Source organism: Pleurodeles waltl, chromosome 5 (assembly GCF_031143425.1).
Source record: "Pleurodeles waltl isolate 20211129_DDA chromosome 5, aPleWal1.hap1.20221129, whole genome shotgun sequence".
NCBI lineage: Eukaryota > Metazoa > Chordata > Amphibia > Caudata > Salamandridae > Pleurodeles > Pleurodeles waltl.
The window spans coordinates 16,162,793-16,183,109 of NC_090444.1; the positions used below are offsets into that span (position 1 = coordinate 16,162,793).

Below are 20,317 nucleotides of genomic sequence, written 5' to 3' on the forward strand. Positions count from 1 at the left end.
CCTCCACCATGAGCCTGAGTTCATCATCAGAGAACCTGGGGTGTCTTTGCGGTGCCATGGGGTGGTGTGGGTGATGTGTTGGGTGGATTGTGTGGTGCTAAGTGTGGTGATGTGTATTGTTGTGTTGTGTGAAATGCGTGCTAATATTGCTGGGTGACAGTGAATTGGGCGTCTGGGTGCTCGGATGTCTTTTCTCGGTGCGTGTTCACGAATCTCTAGGAGTGGAGGTTTGTGAGTGATGTGGGTGTGGGCTTTATATTGTATTGGGTGTGTGGGAGTGGTGTGTGTATGTGTATCAGGTGTGTGTATTTTGAATTGTCCAATGTGGCTGTGTTTTGGAGGTGTGTGTGTGTATTTTGAGCGCGGCGGTGTGTACCGCCAATGGAATACCGCGGTTGAAAGACCGCCGCGTGGATTCGTGGGTCGTGATAGTGTGGGAGTATTTCTGTTGGCGTGACGGTGGAGGTTTGGTCATCGCCAGTTTCTCGCTGCCCTTTGGTGTGGCGGACTTTTGTGGATGTCTGTATTTTGGCGGTTTGCCTGTTGTGGGTCAGAATGACCGTGGCGGTTTACCGCGGCCGCGCAGTGTTATGGCAGTCTTCTGCACGGCGGTAAGCGCCTTTTACCGCCGAGGTTGGAATGACCCCCTTAGTTTTTACTGATTTTTGCAGACAGACACAGACATAAAACAATGTGTTTCCTGTCTGTATTTATTTTGAAAAGTGGAAAAATACAGAAAATTGTGCTTCTTGTGAGTGATTTTTTTGTGGTGTCCTTCATCAATTCCAGGCCAACAGATGGGCAGACAGGCAGCATGGGAGCTAAAACAGGATGAGATTTCGTAAACTTTGGCCATATTTTAACATATACTTGTATATAGTACTAATATTCGCCTGTGAGCGTAGTGTTTTGGTAAATTGGGCGTTTACTTTGTTAAAATGCAGCAGGCATCAGAGCGTGAGTACATGGTGTTCAGTTAAATAATGACATTTTATTACTCCATTTGTTCTTAAAACACAAAATAAATATGGATAGATACCAATAAGATGGGTACAAAATAAAGATGGGTAAATAGAGACTGAAATACTAAAAAAATAAATAGCATAAAACTGGGAGCCCTAATAATGAGTCATGCCTTCTGGCTTCAACATGGTGTTGCATATAATTCACAGCACAATAAAAATTAAAGGAGTATGAAAAACATTTACAAGTGGAATCAGAAAAGTGGATTGACTTTAACTTTCCCTTGCACCAGAAATAATTTTTGATTTTGACTTTCATTTCTACAGACCATGTCTTTAACAATAACACATTAAAACAGTGAAGATTTCATAAAAGAGTCTTATTGCTACCTTCACCAGGGCTGCCCACCAGCGACAGGGGATCTGGCAACAAAGGCTCTGGGATGGCTCATTTCCAAGCAAACCCTCTGCAGGGGTCATTGTTTCTGAGAACCAGCAGGCTTGGGTGGCAAATTATGGAAGTGATTATAGGGCTCCTGTCCTGGTACCACCATTGAACATTTCTGGTGTGTTACTCTGCTCTGTGTGTTTTCTTGGACCTTTGATGTAGCTGTGGTCAGAAAATATTTTCTTTCTAACTTTGCCTGCTGGTGCATGCCTTTTTCATCCATTTAGGAGCTGATGTCTCCCTCTCATTTGAGTCACCTGCGTCCTTTCTCCAGCAATCGTGTGAGAATGCACGTTTGTGTGGTCCGGCCAGCGCACCACCAGATCTGCACACTTTCTTAAGTGCCAGAGGGGGGGCCAGCTTCCTTTCTCTTGCTTTCTGCCTGCTTAGGACTACCTGCACATTGGTCTTAGCATAGGAGCAAGGTGGCACCACCCCACACAACTGAGGTTGTTTTATGCTTGTGGAATTGCCCAGGTCCGTAGGTCACCACAAAGCAGGCCCAATGGTTCTCCTGGCCATAGACTGTAGGTGGGCTGGCCCTACCTGGAACAATTTCAAAGGCGGAGAGCGGTGCCCTCTATACTGGCTGGTCCCATGGAGGACCCAACAGGCTCATAAATTAATTGCTGAATGTAGCTCTGATTTGCTTGGCTCAGCAGTCTCCGTAGACTCACCGGCTATTGCATGCATGAATGGCAAGGAGACTGGTGAATATCTCTGGCCCCAACGGGCCTTTCTTAGGAGAGGTCTCTGTTTCTTGCTGCTGGTGGCACACTACAGCCACCTGCAGCATTTATTCAAGGCCACATGGCCATTACAATCTTGCTGATTTTTCTTTGAGTTCAATACTTTCTCACACTTCTGGGTCCTGCTGTTTCCCTCTAGCAGTAGGGAGCTAACCTCCTGTCCTAGCTCCTGGTACCCTCCATATCACGGGTATTTCCTGCAGCAGAACCCAGTGGCCCTCAAGCCTGACCCCACTCTCTGTCTGTCTCTAGAGCCTCTTGGCTCTGACAGCGCTTCTGTCCGTCCATCAGCCGGACCGCCTCCAGGTGGACCCACCACAGGACCAGTCCACAGTCCTCCAGGGTCTTCAGAAGGTATAGCCCTCTACTGTCTCCCAGAGGGAGCGGTGAAGCCTGTGCTACTGGCTGTAGAGTTAGAGTCCAGGAGAATCCAAGAAGTGCAAGCAGAAAGTGGGTGCCTCCACCCTAGGCAGGGGATCATCAGCAGCTGGCCCAAACTTCTCACCCTGCACTTCCCTCTTCTCTCAGTCTGCACACTAGCAAAGGTTTAAAAATGGAGATGGTGGGTTCTAAGAAGTGGGCATCCATGAGTCCCAAGCCTCTCCTCAAACCCTAACTGGCATGTAGTAGGAGCAGCACACAGGCTGCCCAACATCCCTGCACAGCATTCTGGGATTTTTAAAGATGGTAGAGCCAAGTGTTGGTATCCACGTCATTTTCCCTTAAGTGAACACCACCCCAAAATAACACCGTAAAACTTGATTCTTCCCTCTAAGACTTCGAATGGAAACCCTGATGAGATTGGTGCCAGATCTCTGCCTGTCACCCCTTTGTCCCTGTAAGAAAGTCTGGTCAATGAATGTCTGGAAATCACCCTACGCAGTTTTCATACTCACCCCCTTCCTCTCTCAGGAGGAGGCTAATCCTCACAAATGGATCTATTGTTCAAGGGGAGTACTGGAACTGCTGGCTGGGCAGCAGAGTACCTTGGTCCCTACTGGGTCATCCAAAGCACAAATCTCATGAGGGCTGCCTCAGGGTAATACTACAAATGCCACAGTGCTGCGCGAAACATGTAGATGATCTTATCTGTGCTCGGGACCCAGACAAACATAGGAGAACTTTCTTCGGTGTTGTTTTCTGCTTGGTTCTCACCCAATGTGTAAGGAAAAAAGTGCTATAGTAAAAAAAGAACGGGGGTGGTTCTTTTTGGATGCACTATAACATTTTAAGGCGTACATGGGCCATAACTAATGTATCTTGGGTTCCATCTGCGAATTGGCGACCTGTCTGAAGATATAAGTCTGAATCCGACAACAATCTTCATCGCTCAACCTTCACAGGTGTTCACACATGGGAATGTGTTCATGTGTAACCAGAGCAGAACCGATCACCCCAGCTACTAAGCAGTGGGCCTTATCTTAAAAGGTGGCCACTGATGGCTACCACTCCAAAGCATCTGATAGAAGCATGCTGCAAGTGGATGAAACTCTATTAGGGGGTCTCACTCACTGCAGGGACCCCAAAAGCAGGAGGTCCAAAATCATATAACCCCAGGGGCTTTTACTGGTTCAGGATCCACTTCCTCTCAGGGCTGAGATGAAGTGACCTTGGCCTTTACATTCTACAGAGGTTTGCATTTAAAATACCACTGTGGTCTTTATTGGAATGGAGGATGCAGTTTGATTTCATGCAGAATCTGCAGCACCTGTCAGCAGTGAGCTCATTTCAGACCAAGGCTAATGTGGTTCAAGGTAAAGACAAGTGCATGATGCTGTTTGTTTCATGTTCTTCTTCCCTTTTTACTCACCTTTCTCTGCTTTAGACTAACCTAAGGCATAGAAGTGTGTTTAGTCAACTAGCCTCAATTATTACATTTCCAAAAAACTTCCAATGCATTCTTATGGGCTAGGGATAGGATACGACTTCATTAAATGATAAAAGATCAATTCAGGGTTTTTTAAATAATTTGTGCCAGTGGAGTAAGTTAAATTCCTCTATAGAGTCTCTATAGGGAGAGTGTTAATAGTCTGTGAATAAATGATGCTGCAATGTTATAGATACATATATTCTGCAATGTACTCTGAATGTGTGCAATGATTATACCCTGAGTTCAAGTGGGGGAATGGTAACACAGATACAATGATGAGTTAGAAAGTTTACTCTTAGTGCTGCTAAGTCCCCTCAGCAGATGTGACTTTGCAAAGTAAGCAAAGAGACCAACTTGTGTGCCTCCCATAAATGATTGGTGTCGCCTCCTTGCTGAGCTCAGAACAGTACCGCAGTAGTTATAGGCAGGGGGTGTTGTCTATCAGGGGAGGTTTGACTAGAAGTTCAAGCTCAGTCCAGCAAGTATATGTTGGAGCGTACATTTTAATAAAGCTTTTAGTGACCCAGACGTCAGCTCATCAGAGAATGAATTGTCCACAAGGTAATTTCTAAGGTAGATAGCTGCACTGACATGTTTTTATTTGTGGCGGACGTTGGGCCCACCTGATCGAATTACATGCAAACTAACTGAAAGGCATAATAATAAGAATTTAGACTATAGTTTAAATGCAAATATGAAATTGAATGTATATATTAGCTGATTAATCTGTGTTTTATTAGTATAAAGTTACATATTATTTGAAATGAAATACACTTTTTTGCCACATTGACTAATGCTTACTAACTCAATGCATGACTTATGATAGAGTGTATTCATTAATTTGAAGTTTCATTAGTTTATATTTCATGTGTTTTGTTTAAAGATAATTGTTTCCCTGTAATGCATGTGCATTTCTTACCTAACAAGGCCTGCATAATTCGTTTTTTCCTGTAGCCATGAACAAGATGTTGAGGTTGTTTTTCTTTTAGGTGAGCTTTCTTGCAGATTTGATTCCCATGAGAAACAAGCCCCATTAGTATAAGCCATTGTGTAAACTGTGGAAGAGGTACAGTTGACCCTGAAAAGTATATTTTACAGGAACTTGGACTGGATTTTGTTTCAAACTATTAAGAGTCACATGGAACTGAGAGGGTTGCATTGTGAAAGCATGAGAACTCGAGGGAAAGTTGCAACTTATACAAATGTTTCGAACTCATTGGATTTACATGGAAAGAGATGATTTCATGTTAAACCTGGGAAACGAGATTAATGTTGCAACCTGATAATTGTATTGTTTTTTGATTGGGTGATGCCTCTTTGTGTGATGTGAGGCCACCGAACTGACAAATCAGAACAGTTTATGTGTCTCCCTATAGGGGTGGACTTTGTTAGTTTTAGTCAGTCAGACGTTTTCTGCTTCTTCATGCTGCGTGCAGACATGTTTTGCTAGCTCTACACATTTCCTGATGACAACTTTGCAGCTGTCTTTCTGCCCTGCTGATGAAGAACCCTTGAATGCTGCACCCTGGAGGGGTATCCCCTCTCACCTGAATGCCAGTGCCCCTGAACATATCCCTTTTTCTAGCATCAAACTTATGACTGTAACACCTTTTTTTTCTAGCTGGCATGCTGTAACCTGAGTTCTATCTTTTTTCCAAATTATTTTTGTCTTCTTTTGCATTTTGCCCACATGTGCTAGTCCTTCCCCATACATGCATGTTCTAATTTGGTTAGCTGTTAGGCCAACCTTAGCCCAGACTAATTTGCAGACTGTCTTATTTGAACTTGATCAATGCTGATAAAATCTGATTTGAGATATGTCTCTGTTTATCAAATTCTCATCTTATTGATATGTATGATTATTCTTGAATGATTAATTGTTTTGATGCTAATTCGATTAAATTAGTTTTGCCGTTTTGGGCAACCTATGGTGATCATTTATCTAAATAATTTAGTTTTGCGCACTGTGTTCATGAGCTGAACTATATTCCTGATTGGAGTTTTCCTTCTGTGGCCACGTTGGTCACGGTGTTTATATTGTTTGTGTTGCAGATGTATGGTTCACCACCCTCCTTACTGGGTCTAAAGATCCCTCGACCTCTGAGGATGCATTTGACCCCTGCGAAGGATGAAATATGCACTCGCATATATAACGTGTAGTACACATTACTTACAGCTGTTCTTGCACCAAAGAATTTCTGAGGCAATAGTGAATAAATGAGCTGAAGAGCCTCCCAGAGGGAGATGTAATAGAGGTGACCAGGGTGAATGAATCTGGGACAGACACATGAGAACAAGGACTAAGGCAAGGCAAAGCTGAGACCACGTACGGTCATCTTACTTTCATTTCCATGGTGATAGGGCACGCACAGTGGCTGGCATCTCCTCACATCCGGTGCACATGGTCAGTGGTTGCAGAAATACTCCTTTAAGATGTTTGATCTGAAAATGACTGGTGTCTTCATACTTTGTCTTGGTGGTGAAACTACCAATCTTGACTTGCAGTTTGACTTCTTGAATTAAACATGACATACCCTTGCCATAGGTGTCTGAGCTAGTCTGGGATTATTTGCCAGCAGCAAGCTGCATTGTGGAAATTGTTGAGACACAAATATGCAAGAGTGCGTAAAATGATTCCAGTTGCTTTTGAAATTACTTTTAGGAGGTAAAAAGACCTCTTCATCCATTGGTCGCTTGCAGCGTACAGCATGGGCAATGGGTGAGCCCACTACAGCCTTTAGTCCCTTTCTGTGACAGAATACGCTCCAGTACATCCTTATCATACTCACAAAGATCCATCCCTGCAGCGCAGGGGCTTGCGGGTCAACGTGTCCCTTTTAAAATATAGGGTCTGATTGGCGGTGGGAGTTACTCCATCACAAACGTGACGGATATCCCGTTATAGCCTATGGAGATCGTAATACGGCGGACAGGATGTCCATTACATCCGTGACGCGGACAGATATCCATTACATCCGTGACGCGGACAGGATATCCATTACATCCGTGACGCGGACAGGATATCCATTACATCCGTGACGCGGACAGGATATCCATTACATCCGTGACGGAGTAAACTGTCTGCCAAATTCTAAATCAGGCCCAGAGCTTTTTAAACATTTCTTGGCCTTTTTTTTTACAGTTTGCAGAGGCGCAGCAGCTCGCCCGGGACTGAGCCTTTGCCCAGTGTGCAGAGCAATCACATTCCAAAAAGGTACTGCAGGCGTCAGAGATGTGCCTGCAGCCGTATGACGAGTGGCTGCAGAGAGCGCTAGTCTCGTGCTAGGGGGCTGGAATGCCCGCTGAGGACCCACCTACAAAATGTGCCGCCAAAACCAAATGCTTGGAGAGTTTCTGTTAGTTAGCATTGATTGCCAATAGTAGATGGCAAAAACAATTTCATGTGAGAATAACTTTGGTGCTCTTTAATTAATACAATGACATAGCAACCCAGCACCAAAGTTATTAGCACATGCCAGGCTGTAGGGAGAGGGGGTTGGCGGCCCGCGGCCGTTGGATGCACGACCAGGGCTTGCACCAAACCCCACCAAGTACAGCCATCAACCCCACAGGGATCCCACGAGCTCAGACTGACACTGGCTCTCCACAGCCTTCGGCTCACAGGCGCTCCAACGGACTACGCCGACCCCCGCTGCGACCCGCCCAGGTACCTTTGCCCCCATTATTATATCTTGTTCAACCCTGAGATCCAGGCACTGGGTTCAAGTTACATGCAGCCTGGTGAATATCATGCAGATCAGGTTTCCTATCCAGCTTAGCCAAGGTTATTAGAAAATGAAGATGTCTTTATCCCACCTCCTTGCCCTGCACCCTTCCTTGGACCTCAGTATATCAAGAGTAAGGTAAACTCAGGGCCTGCAGACTCCCTACAGATCTTTCACAAAGTTATGTGCAGATCAAAGATTTCACTTCCCCCTTTAAATTTACTCCCCCTTGATTGATCTGCACAATACTTGACAAACCAAAAGAAAACTAAACATGCCTTTTCTGCGGATTTGTCAAACAGAACCGTGCTTATAAGTATACGAGACACTTTTAGACCCCCCCCTTTTTTTTACTGTGCCCCATCACCTTGGTGAATCAACTCAAATTAAAAAATAGTAAGAATTAGTTCAACATGCTAAATCTCTGCCAGGTTTTACGTGTTTCTTCAAACCGCACTAAAATTCTAAGCAAATCAGTATACACACATATATATATATATATATATATATATATATATATATATATATATATATATATATATATATATGTATAGATATAGATATATATATATATATATTTATAAAACAAAGGTGGCAACAGTGCCTGTGTAGTTATGATTAGCTGGGAGTTTCCACTGAAAAGCATGTTCTATTTTCTTAATAACTTTGATTTGACAAATATGCACAAAACTTCCCCGAAAAAAGTACATCCGTTTTTGATTCCTCCTGGCATCTTCCATGCAGATCCATCATGCATAAAAATGAAAGGGGTCCCAAAAGTGATATTTACAATTTTAACTCCCCCCCAACCTCTTGATGGGTCTGTACAAAACTTGTCACTTTTGGGACCGCCCCTGTTTTTTGGCCCACCCTTCACAAATCTTCAAAAAACTTGCCATCAGGAAGTGAACCTAGATGTCCTTTTCTTTGGAAAGCTTTGTGCAAGTTTGTTGGGCAGCGTCAAGTTATTCAGAAAACAAAAAATGTAAACTGACCTAGCAATAACTAAACAGGTGCTAAAAGGGGAACTAACATCTATGACACACACCCCACACCTTGATGCACCCCCCCAAGCAGGAGATAGGATAGCCTCTTGTAGTCGACCATACTTCTCCGCAACCTCTATTCCTGACCGCATGAGTAGGGAGGTACTCTTAATGTTATGTTAAGTTACTTGTATAGCGCATGGCTACCCAAAGGCCTCCCAGCACTAGAGGACAAAAACTCCATAATTCTAGATACATAACAAAACATTTTAGAACAGCCAGGTTTTTAATGCTTTCCGACAATTGAGGGAGTTCCACAGTTTAGCTCCAAGATAAGCCATCGTGGTACCTCCCCTTCTTGATTTTTTAACTCTAAGTACCGTAGCAAACGCTGCTGATGCACTCCTGAGTTCTCTGTTGGGAGTATAAAAGGATGCGAGGGTCTTTAGATGGATGGGGCCTCTATTGTATAGTGATCTATGGATATAGCACAGAGTTTTAAACGCTATGCGCTTTTCCACTGGGAGCCAATGAAGTGCGGAAAGGGCGGTTTTAACCAAAACATGCCTCTGTATTTCTAAAAGAAGCTGGGCTGTGGCGTTATGAACTACTTGTAATTTCCTTTTCACCTATCTAGGAGAGCCAAGAAATAATCCATTGTCATAATCCAAGCGGGAGATGATGAGGGCCTGAATGATGAGTCTTTTTGCCAAAAACTGAAGTATAGCAAAAATCTTCCTCAGAAGCCTCATTATACCGAAGCAGGTGGCAGAGATTCTTTTAGCTTGGTATTCCAAAGTAAGTTGGGAATCTAGCCAAACTCCTAGACTAGGATTCTTAGGAGCAGGCAGCTCCCCCAAAGGGATAGACAACCTGGGGTTCGTGCCCGGACGTGGACCCTGACCCAGTATCATTACTTCTGTTTTATCTCAGTTTAATTGGACCATGCTTTCATTCATCCATTTTGACACTGCCTGTAGGCAAAGAGGCAAAGAGCTTTCATCAGCTCCTGAGTTAGAGGAAAACGAAACGACTAGCTGGGTGTCATCCTCATAAGAAACTAAGGAAATTCCAAATGGCTCCACTATCTTGGCCAGGGGAGCCATATATATATTGAATAATGTACGACTAAGGGAGGAACCCTGTGGCACACCGCTATTGCAGTTAAACCTGCTGGAAAGATAAGAACAATCAAGAACCTGAAATGATCTTCCCTTCAAAAACAACGAGAGCCAGCTAAGTGCTCCTCCCTCGATTCCCATCTCTTTCATCCTCTGAAACCGCAAATGGTGATCTACTGTGTCGAAGGCCGCACTAAGATCAAGGAGTACAATTGCCGTAGGGTGCCCCTGATCCATACGCTTCCTAGCCTCCTCCATGACGGCGATCAGAGCAGATTCAGTGTTGTGTAAAGGTCTAAAACCCATTTGGGTAGGATGAAGGATGTTGTTATCCTCTGGGAATGTGGAGAGTTGAGCATTAATCTGTTTGTTTAATATTTTGGAAGGGGATGTAAGTAGCGATATAGGTCTATAGTTTTTAAGCACTGCTGCATCCAGGTTGGGGTTTTCAGGAAGGGTTTGGCTATGGCATGTTTCCATTGGTCAGGGACAGTGCTTCTAGATATGGAGAGATTTAAACGTTCAGTCAAGACAGGAACGAAGACTGAACCCCCAAGGGCCATTATCGATGGAGGAGCAGAGTCTAAAGGAGAGCCTGACTTGAGAGCCGAGAGGTAAGAGGCAACCTGATCCTGTGAGATAGGGGAAAATTGTGGCAAAAGTCTGCTGCATCTTCCGGGGGAGGCTTACTATTCGAAAAACTCGAATAGATGTCAACAATTTTTTGTTGAAAGAACAGTGCTAAATTGTCACTCTGTCCTTGAGAGGCTTGATCTAATTCACCTTCAGAGGGTGAATGTAAAATATCTTTGAGTAGCTGAAAAATCTCTTTAGAGGAGTTGGAAGATTGTTCAATCCTTGCGGCATAATAGGTACTTTGGGCTAATTTGATTTCAGCATGGTAGAGTCTAATCGTCTTCCTATATTCTTCCTTTAAAACGGACTCATAGGTTTTTCTCCATCTTCTTTCTAAACATCTGCATTTCCTTTTAAGGGTTTGCAGGTGGAGAGTAAACCATGAAGCGCCAGCTTTCCGGCTGCTCCCCTTTTTCGTGCTATAGGGGAGTAGAGTATTTAAACAGTCCTTAATCCATTCATTAAATGAATCTATCCTGATGTCATTCATATCAAGAAAAGTGGGTTTTCGGTTAACGTTGTGAGCTCAATGCAGGTACAAGGGACTGGTGGGGACCAGGATCTCCAGATGTCATGTGGAAGTGACATTAGGGCCAGCAGCTGAGGAAGGCTGAGCAGGGAGGGTGTGCTGCTCCAGTTGAGGAGACCTTTCCCCTGTTTTCTCATTATATAAGCAGGTGTCCACTGTACGTTTTACCTCTGTGTCACTGGCACCTTCTACCTTAGATCAAGATCCGTGCACTGGCCAGTACAAGCCCTTCGAATCCTCCCCTTCATATAAAACCACACGCATGTCCTGAGTAATTACATGACTTCCTTAGCATCCTCCTTCTTATCCCAACCCTCGCCTGATCATAATTGTAATCCATCAAACCACTTTAGAGGTTTTCAGCATTTACACTGCCGTAAACCTCTAAGGTACTTTGTGGCTATGCTTAATTCACACATTTGTTTGTGCTGTTTGGTAGTGGATGGTGTTTGTAGCAGTTGCACAACATTTTGTGAATGTGCATAAACTCTTAGAAGAACATTGATGTAGTTGACAAGCATGGAGGTCATGTGAGATCCCAGACAGAGTGGAGACAAAAGATGTGTAAATCAGGGTAGGTTAGATGGTGCATCACTCACCTGCAGCCTGTTTCTCACATCAGCATTGTATTCTGCTTCTCCCCATTGTCTCAGCTGTTCTGCTCCAGATCTAGAACAGAAACCAGAGGTACTATCATCCCTTTCAGTGATTTTAATACAGACTGCACAATAAGCTTGTTCTTCCTAGTTGTGTAACTGTGCATTTTCTCTGCACTAGTGGCTGCTCTCTCCTGCACTAAGTGTTCCAAGGTTCACTGAACTGCACATCATTTCCTGAGCATATCTTGCAATTTCCTCTCTACTCAAGAAAGGAGCACGGCAGTGGGGGTATCTGAAGGCTGGACAGTCCTCAAGAAAGAGACAGCAGCTCCGATCAGAGCTCTCTCTTTTAGTGTCCGTGAGTGGGCCTGCTACCAGGAAGTGGCTTACCTAATCCTGGAACTGAAGCTACAAACATAACACTTGAGAAATTAAGCAACATGAAGATACAATGACTGCCAACTTTATTCACAGGGGAAGTAGTCTGCACTGCAGATAGGATAGCAGAGACATTTAGCATACCCCGCCAGGATCTTCCTAGCTCTAAGCTGCAGAGAGGATAGCAGAGACTTTTAACATAGCCTGCCAGGATCTTCCTAGCTCTAAGCTGCAGAGAGGATAGCAGAGACATTTAACATACCCGCCAAGATCTTCCTAGCTCTAAGCTGCAGAAGCTGCAGAGAGGATAGCAGAGACATTTAGCATAGCCTGTCTGGATCTTCCTAGCTCTAAGCTGCAGAGAGGATAGCAGAGACATTTAACATACACAGTCACAATCTTTCTAGCTCTAAACTGCAGATAGGATAGTTGAGACATTTAGCATACCCGCCAGGATCTTCCTAGCTCTAAGCTTCAGAGAGGATAGCAGAGACATTTAGCATCCCCGCCAGGATCTTCCTAGTGATGCACTGCAGATAGGATAGCAGAGACATTTAACATAAACCGCCAGGATCTTACTAATTCTAAGCTGCAGAGAGGAAAGCAGAGACATTTAACATACCCCGCCAGGATCTTCCTAGCTCTAAGCTGCAGAGAGGATAGCAGAGACATTTCACAGTCCTGCCAGGATCTTCCTAGCTCTGCACTGCAGATAGGATAGCAGAGACATTTAACATACCCCTCCAGGATCTTCCTAGCTCTAAGCTGCAGGTTGGATAGCAGAAACATTTAGCATACCCCTCCAGGATCTTCCTAGCTCTAAGCTGAAGAGAGGATAGCAGAGACAGTTAACATACCCCACCAGGATCTTCCTAGCTCTAAGTTGCAGAGAGGATAGCCGAGACATTTAACATAACCTGCCAGGATCTTCCTAGCTCTAAGCTGCAGAGAGGATAGCTGAGACATTTCACAGTCCTGCCAGGATCTTCCTAGCTCTGCACTGCAGATAGGATAGCAGAGACATTTAACATACCCCTCCAGGATCTTCCTAGCTCTAAGCTGCAGGTTGGATAGCAGAAACATTTAGCATACCCCCCCAGGATCTTCCTAGCTCTAAGCTGAAGAGAGGATAGCAGAGACAGTTAACATACCCCACCAGGATCTTCCTAGCTCTAAGTTGCAGAGAGGATAGCAGAGACATTTAACATAACCTGCCAGGATCTTCCTAGCTCTAAGCTGCAGAGAGGATAGCTGAGACATTTAACATACCCGCCAGGATCTTCCTAGCTCTAGGCTGCAGAGAGGATAGCAGAGACATTTAACATACCCCACCAAAATCTTCCTAGCTCTGCACTGCAGATAGGATAACAGAGACATTTAACATACCCCACCAGGATCTGCCTAGCTCTAAGCTGCAGAGAGGATAGCAGAAACATTTAACATACCCCGCTAGGATCTTCCTAGCTCTAAGCTGCAGAGGGGATAGTAGAGACATTTAACATACCCCATCAGAATCTTCCTAGCTCTGCACTGCAGATAGGATAGCCGAGACATTTAACTACCCCGCCAAGATCTTCCTAGCTCTAAGCTGCAGAGAGGATAGCTGAGACATTTAACATACCCCACCAGGATCTTCCTAGCTCTAAGCTGCAGAGAGGATAGCCGAGACATTTGACATACCCCGCCAGGATCTTCCTAGCTCTAAGCTGCAGAGAGGATAGTTGAGACATTTAACATACCCCGCCAGGATCTTCCTAGCTCTAAGCTGCAGAGAGGATAGCAGAGACATTTAACACACTGCATCAGGATCTTCCTAGCTCTGCACTGCAGATAGGATAGCAAAGACATTCAACATACTCTGCCAGAATCTTCCTAGCTCTGCACTGCAGATAGGATAGCCGAGACATTTAACTACCCCACCAAGATCTTCCTAGCTCTAAGCTGCAGAGAGGATAGCTGAGACATTTAACATACCCCACCAGGATCTTCCTAGCTCTAAGCTGCAGAGAGGATAGCCGAGACATTTGACATACCCCGCCAGGATCTTCCTAGCTCTAAGCTGCAGAGAGGATAGTTGAGACATTTAACATACCCCGCCAGGATCTTCCTAGCTCTAAGCTGCAGAGAGGATAGCAGAGACATTTAACACACTGCATCAGGATCTTCCTAGCTCTGCACTGCAGATAGGATAGCAAAGACATTTAACATACTCTGCCAGGATCTTCCTAGCTCTCAGCTGCAGAGAGGATAGCAGAGCCATTTAACATACCTGCCAGGATCTTCCTAGCTCTGCACTGCAAAGAGAGGATAGCAGAAACATTTAACATACCCAGTCAGGATCTTCCTAGCTCTGCATTGCAGATAGGATAGCAGAGACATTTAACATACTCTGCCAGGATCTTCCCAGCTCTCAGCTGCAGCGAGGATAGCAGAGACATTGAACATACCCCACCACGATCTTCCTAGCTTTGCACTGCAGATAGGATAGCAAAGACATTTAACATACCTCACGACGATCTTCCTAGCTCTAAGCTGCAGAGAGGATAGCATAGATATTTTACATACCCCGCCAAGATCTTCCTAGCTCTGCACTGCAGAGAGGATAGCAGAGACATTTTACATACCCTGCCAAGATCTTCCTAGCTCTGCACTGCAGAGAGCATAGCATTGACATTTAACATACACCGCCAAGATCTTCCTAGCTCTAAGCTGTAGAGAGGATAGCAGAGACATTTAACATACCCCGCCAGGATCTTCGTAGCTCTAAGCTGCAGATAGGATAGGAGAGACACTTAACATACCTCACCAAGATCTTCCTAGCTCTAAGCTGCAGATAGGATAGCAGAGACATTTAACAAAGCCTGCCAAGATCTTCCTAGCTCTAAGCTGCAGATAGGATAGCAGAGACATTTAACATACCCCACCAGGATCTTCCTAGCTCTATAGGATAGCAGAGACATTTAACATACCCTGTCAGGATCTTCCTAGCTCTAAACTGCAGATAGGCCCAGAGGCAATGCTGGGATTTGTAAGGAAAGTCCTAAACCTCGCCTAGATGAGGAAGACAAGACACAGCTAGAACAGAGGATAGGTGAAACAGAGCATGGGGTGCAATTATGCAGCTGAGGAGCAGAAAGACCTCAGAATCGAATTAGTTTCTGCCTTAATATTATAAATGCATGAAGAGGAAACTGATGAAAAACAGTGATAGCAGTGTTTATAACCAGCAAAAAACAGAAAGTCTCTTGGAAGATCTTAGGACTGCAACAAGAGTTGTTATCCACAAAGTTGGTAAACCCAGGAAAACTGTGCATCTTATAGGCCAGTCTCCCTGCTCAGCATGTAGGTTAAGGTCTTGGCGAAAGTACTGATGAGCCACCTTGTGCGATCACTCACTATACAGTTGTAGGAGGCTGGCCTGGCTTGTAGTGAGTACCAAGGGGTACTTACACCTTGCACCAGGTCCAGGTATCCCTTATTAGTGTAGAGAGGTGTCTAGCAGCTTAGGCTGATAGAAAAGGTAGCTTAGCAGAGCAGCTTAGGCTGAACTAGGAGACGAGTGAAGCTCCTACAGTACCACTAGTGTCATATGCACAATATCATAAGAAAACACAATACACAGATATACTAAAAATAAAGGTACTTTATTTTTATGACAATATGCCAAAAGTATCTCAGTGAGTACCCTCAGTATGAGGATAGCAAATATACACAAGATATATGTACACAACACCAAAAATATGCAGTAATAGCAATAGAAAGCAATGCAAGCAATGTACAGTCACAATAGATTGCAATGAGAGCACATAGGTACAGGGGCAACACAAACCATATACTCTAGAAGTGGAATGCGAACCACGAATGGACCCCAAACCTATGTGACCTTGTAGAGGGTCGCCGGGACTGTAAGAAAACCGTGAGGGCTAGGAAAATAGCCCAACCCAAGACCCTGAAAAGTGGATACAAAGTTCACCTAAGTTCCCCAAAGAGCACAGAAGTAGTGATAGGGGAATTCTGCAAGGAAGACCAACACCAGCAATGCAACAACAATGGATTTCCGGACAAGAGTACCTGTGGAACAAGTGGACCAAGTCCAAAAGTCACGATCAAGTCGGGTGTGGGCAGATGCCCAGGAAATGCCAGCTGTGGGTGCAAAGAAGCTGCCACCGGATGGTAGAAGCTGTGGATTCTGCAAGAACGAAGAGGACTAGGAACTTCCCCTTTGGAGGATAGATGTCACACGTCGTGAAGAAGCTTGCAGAGGTGTTTCCGTGCAGAAAGACCGCAAACAAGCCTTGCTAGATGCAAGGGTTGCGGTTAGGGATTTTGGATGCTGCTGTAGCCCAGCAGGGACCAGGATGTCGCCAATTGCGTGAGGAGACAGAGGGGGCATCCAGCAAGACAAAGAGCCCACTCAGAAGCAAGCAGCACCCGCAGAAGTGCCGGAACAGGCACTACAAAGAAGAGTGAACCGGAGCTCACCCGAAGTCACAAAGGAAGGTCCCACGCCGCCGGAGGACAACTCAGGAGGTCGTGCACTGCAGGTTAGAGTGTCGGGGACCCAGGCTTGGCTGTGCACAAAGGAAATCCTGGAAGAGTGCACAGGAGCCGGAGCAGCTGCAAATCACGCGGTACCCAGCAATGCAGTCTAGCGTGGGGAGGCAAGGACTTACCTCCACCAAACTTGGACTGAAGAGTCACTGGACTGTGGGAGTCACTTGGACAGAGTTGCTGAGTTCCAGGGACCTCGCTCGTTGTGCTGAGAGGAGACCCAGAGGACCGGTGATGCAGTCTTTTGGTGCCTGCGGTTGCAGGGGGAAGATTCCGTCAACCCACGGGAGATTTCTTCAGAGCTTCTAGTGCAGATAGGAGGCAGACTACCCCCACAGCATGCACCACCAGGAAAACAGTCGAGAAGGCGGCCGGATCAGCGTTACAAGGTCGCAGTAGTCGTCTTTGCTACTTTGTTGCAGTTTTGCAGGCTTCCAGAGCAGTCAGCGGTCGATTCCTTGGCAGAAGGTGAAGAGAGAGATGCAGAGGAACTCTGATGAGCTCTTGCATTCGTTATCTAAAGAATTCCCCAAAGCAGAGACCCTAAATAGCCAGAAAAGGAGGTTTGGCTACTTAGGAGAGAGGATAGGCTAGCAACACCTGTAGGAGCCTATCAGAAGGAGTCTCTGACGTCACCTGCTGGCACTGGCCACTCAGAGCAGTCCAGTGTGCCAGCAGCACCTCTGCTTCCAAGATGGCAGAGGTCTGGAGGACACTGGAGGAGCTCTGTGCACCTCCCAGGGGAGGTGCAGGTCAGGGGAGTGGTCACTCCCCTTTCCTTTGTCCAGTTTCGTGCCAGAGCAGGGCTGGGGGATCCCTGAACCAGTGTAGACTGGCTTATGCAGAAATGGGCACCATCTGTGCCCATGAAAGCATTTCCAGAGGCTGGGGGAGGCTACTCCTCCCCAGCCCTGACACATTTTTCCAAAGAGAGAGGGTGTAACACCCTCTCTCTGAGGAAGTCCTTTGTTCTGCCTTCCTGGACCAAGCCTGGCTGGACCCCAGGAGGGCAGAAACCTGTCTGAGGGGTTGGCAGCAGCAGCAGCTGCAGTGAAACCCCGGGAAAGGTAGTTTGGCAGTACCCGGGTCTGTGCTAGAGACTCGGGGGATCATGGAATTGTCTCCCCAATGCCAGAATGGCATTGTGGTGACAATTCCATGATCTTAGACATGTTACATGGCCATGTTCGGAGTTACCATTGTGACGCTATACATATGTAGTGACATATGTATAGTGCACGTGTGTAATGGTGTCCCCGCACTCACAAAGTCCGGGGAATTTGCCCTGAACAATGTGGGGGCACCTTGGCTAGTGCCAGGGTGCCCACACACTAAGTAACTTAGCACCCAACATTTACCAGGTAAAGGTTAGACATGTAGGTGACTTATAAGTTACTTAAGTGCAGTGGTAAATGGCTGTGAAATAACGTGGACGTTATTTCACTCAGGCTGCAATGGCAGGCCTGTGTAAGAATTGTCAGAGCTCCCTATGGGTGGCAAAATAAATGCTGCAGCCCATAGGGATCTCCTGGAACCCCAATACCCTGGGTACCTCAGTACCATATACTAGGGAATTATAAGGGTGTTCGAGTATGCCAATGTAAATTGGTGAAATTGGTCACTAGCCTGTTAGTGACAATTTGGAAAGAAATGAGAGAGCATAACCACTGAGGTTCTGGTTAGCAGAGCCTCAGTGAGACAGTTAGTCATAACACAGGTAACACATACAGCGCACACTTATGAGCACTGGGGCCCTGGCTGGCAGGGTCCCAGTGACACATACAACTAAAACAACATATATACAGTGAAATATGGGGGTAACATGCCAGGCAAGATGGTACTTTCCGACAACAGTGGACCCAGATCAGTTTGAGTTTATGGCTCACAGGGCCACAAGACATAACCTGAGAAGACTTTGGTTTTCTGGAGGGGCATCAAGTGATGCAGGAACCTGCCATTCTGCTCTCACTTGGCACCAGAAAGGCATCTGATGCCCTGGAGTGGCCCTATCCACAGGCCATTCTGCAGAAAGTGGGGTCCAGAACAACGTTCTTAGCCTGGGTGCGACTACTCTACACTGATACCTCAGTATGATTCAAGGTCACTGGAACATGCTCAGACGGTTTTACGCTACATCAGGGAAATAGACAGGGGTGTCCACTTTCCCTGCTTGTGGTTGCCCTTGAGCTGCTGCCTAAGAGGGTGAGGAAGGATGCAATTATAAGAGGGATTAACTGGGCCCTGGACTGGAGAAATACAATCTCCTTATATGTGATTGATGTCTTCGTTTACCTGGTGGACCTGAATATCTCTCTCCTCAGAGTACTGGAGGTGCTTACCATCTTCAGGAAGTACTCAGGGATCCACATTATTTGGTGCAAGTTGGTGATATGCCCAATAACTCCCCAGAGGGGGACCGCAGGTAGACAGATCCCTGTAGTGCAGCCCCTAGAGGGGTTCGGTTACCTGGGCTTCCAAAGGCACAATTTGGAGAGGATACAGGAGAAATTCAAGAAAGGTTTGAGCCACTGATTGTCTCTCTGCTAGGCATAGCCACACTATATAAGATGATCATAGTCCCGAAATTGCTGTATGCACTCCATACACACTCTACGAGGTACCAGACTCGTTCTTAAAAATAGTGGAGGCAACCACACGAACACTACTGTGGGATGGTGGGGAACCGCGTATACCTCACCAGACCCTGATGAGAGGGCCCTATGAGGGGCGGGATTGTGGCCCCAAATCGAAAATATTATTACTGGATGACCCAGTTACTGATAGCGAGTGAATGGGCTTTCACATCCCAAACAGAACCAGCACTGAGGACTGATGAAGGGGAGTTACTTTGGCATATTGTACGGTAGGGATGGTCCTGAGCACTCCTGAGACAGATGGCCCTGATCCCAAAAGTATGGCAAGCAGCCACTAGCGCAATGGGGTGGGGAATGAGATTAACCCTAGAAACACCACTGTGGGGGTCCAATATACTGGCTAAAATGAAGAGCCTTGAGACCTGCTGGGCTTGTCCAGAGTGGGGGATTTCTGGGAGTAGAGCAAGATGGTGATATTTGAGGGACTGCAAACACGGTTGGTTGATGGGCAATTCTTGAGATACCTTCAAGCGCGACAGACGCTGGGAGAATATGCAGATTTGCCGATGAATGTGGCAGACAAGACACCCTTGGAGAATTGGATTTTGGCACCACCACCCCACAAACATGGCGATCAACACGGTACACCACACACTTGTGATGAATTGTCAACACCCACTAAATACACTGAAAGCTAAATGAGAACCAGACTTGGGAGAAGATTCTAGATTCTAGTAGATTCGGATAGTGTAGAGGTGTGTCGCTATCCTAGGTAGGTAGCAGTTAAAGCAAGGTTTGGACTAGTGCAGCTCAAGATTCTACATAGGGCTTACTATATGAAACTCGTTATAGATGATGGGTAAAGCAGATGATGATGGTGCCTCTGGATGTGTAGGTAGGGGGACTTTAGTCCATACTTTATGGAGCTGCCCCAGATTGTGGACATTCTGGTTGCAGGTGTAACATCACATATCAAAGGTAGTGGGGGGTCAAATCGCACTCGGGCCATCGCTAGCCTTATTAGGACTAACATGATTTACTATTCTGTAACACGGTCCTAGCAATGGCAAAAGAGATATTTACCGCTCTGGGGTGGGAAACGTCAGTTGGGTCAATAACATGAACTGGTGGATGCAACCTGAAGCTGCGGTTCACAGGGTCGGAGGATG

The 20,317-nt window shown here is 45.8% G+C and overlaps 1 protein-coding gene across 1 annotated transcript in view; it reads right to left on the minus strand.

Annotated features, from left to right (window-relative positions):
• LOC138295289 (uncharacterized) overlaps positions 1 to 20,317 on the minus strand; it is a 114,753-nt gene that overhangs the window by 28,268 nt on the left and 66,168 nt on the right. The window contains exon 4 of the mRNA XM_069233494.1: positions 11,626 to 11,695. Within this exon, the coding sequence (XP_069089595.1) occupies positions 11,626 to 11,695 (70 nt within the window). The remainder of the gene's footprint in view (positions 1 to 11,625; positions 11,696 to 20,317) is intronic.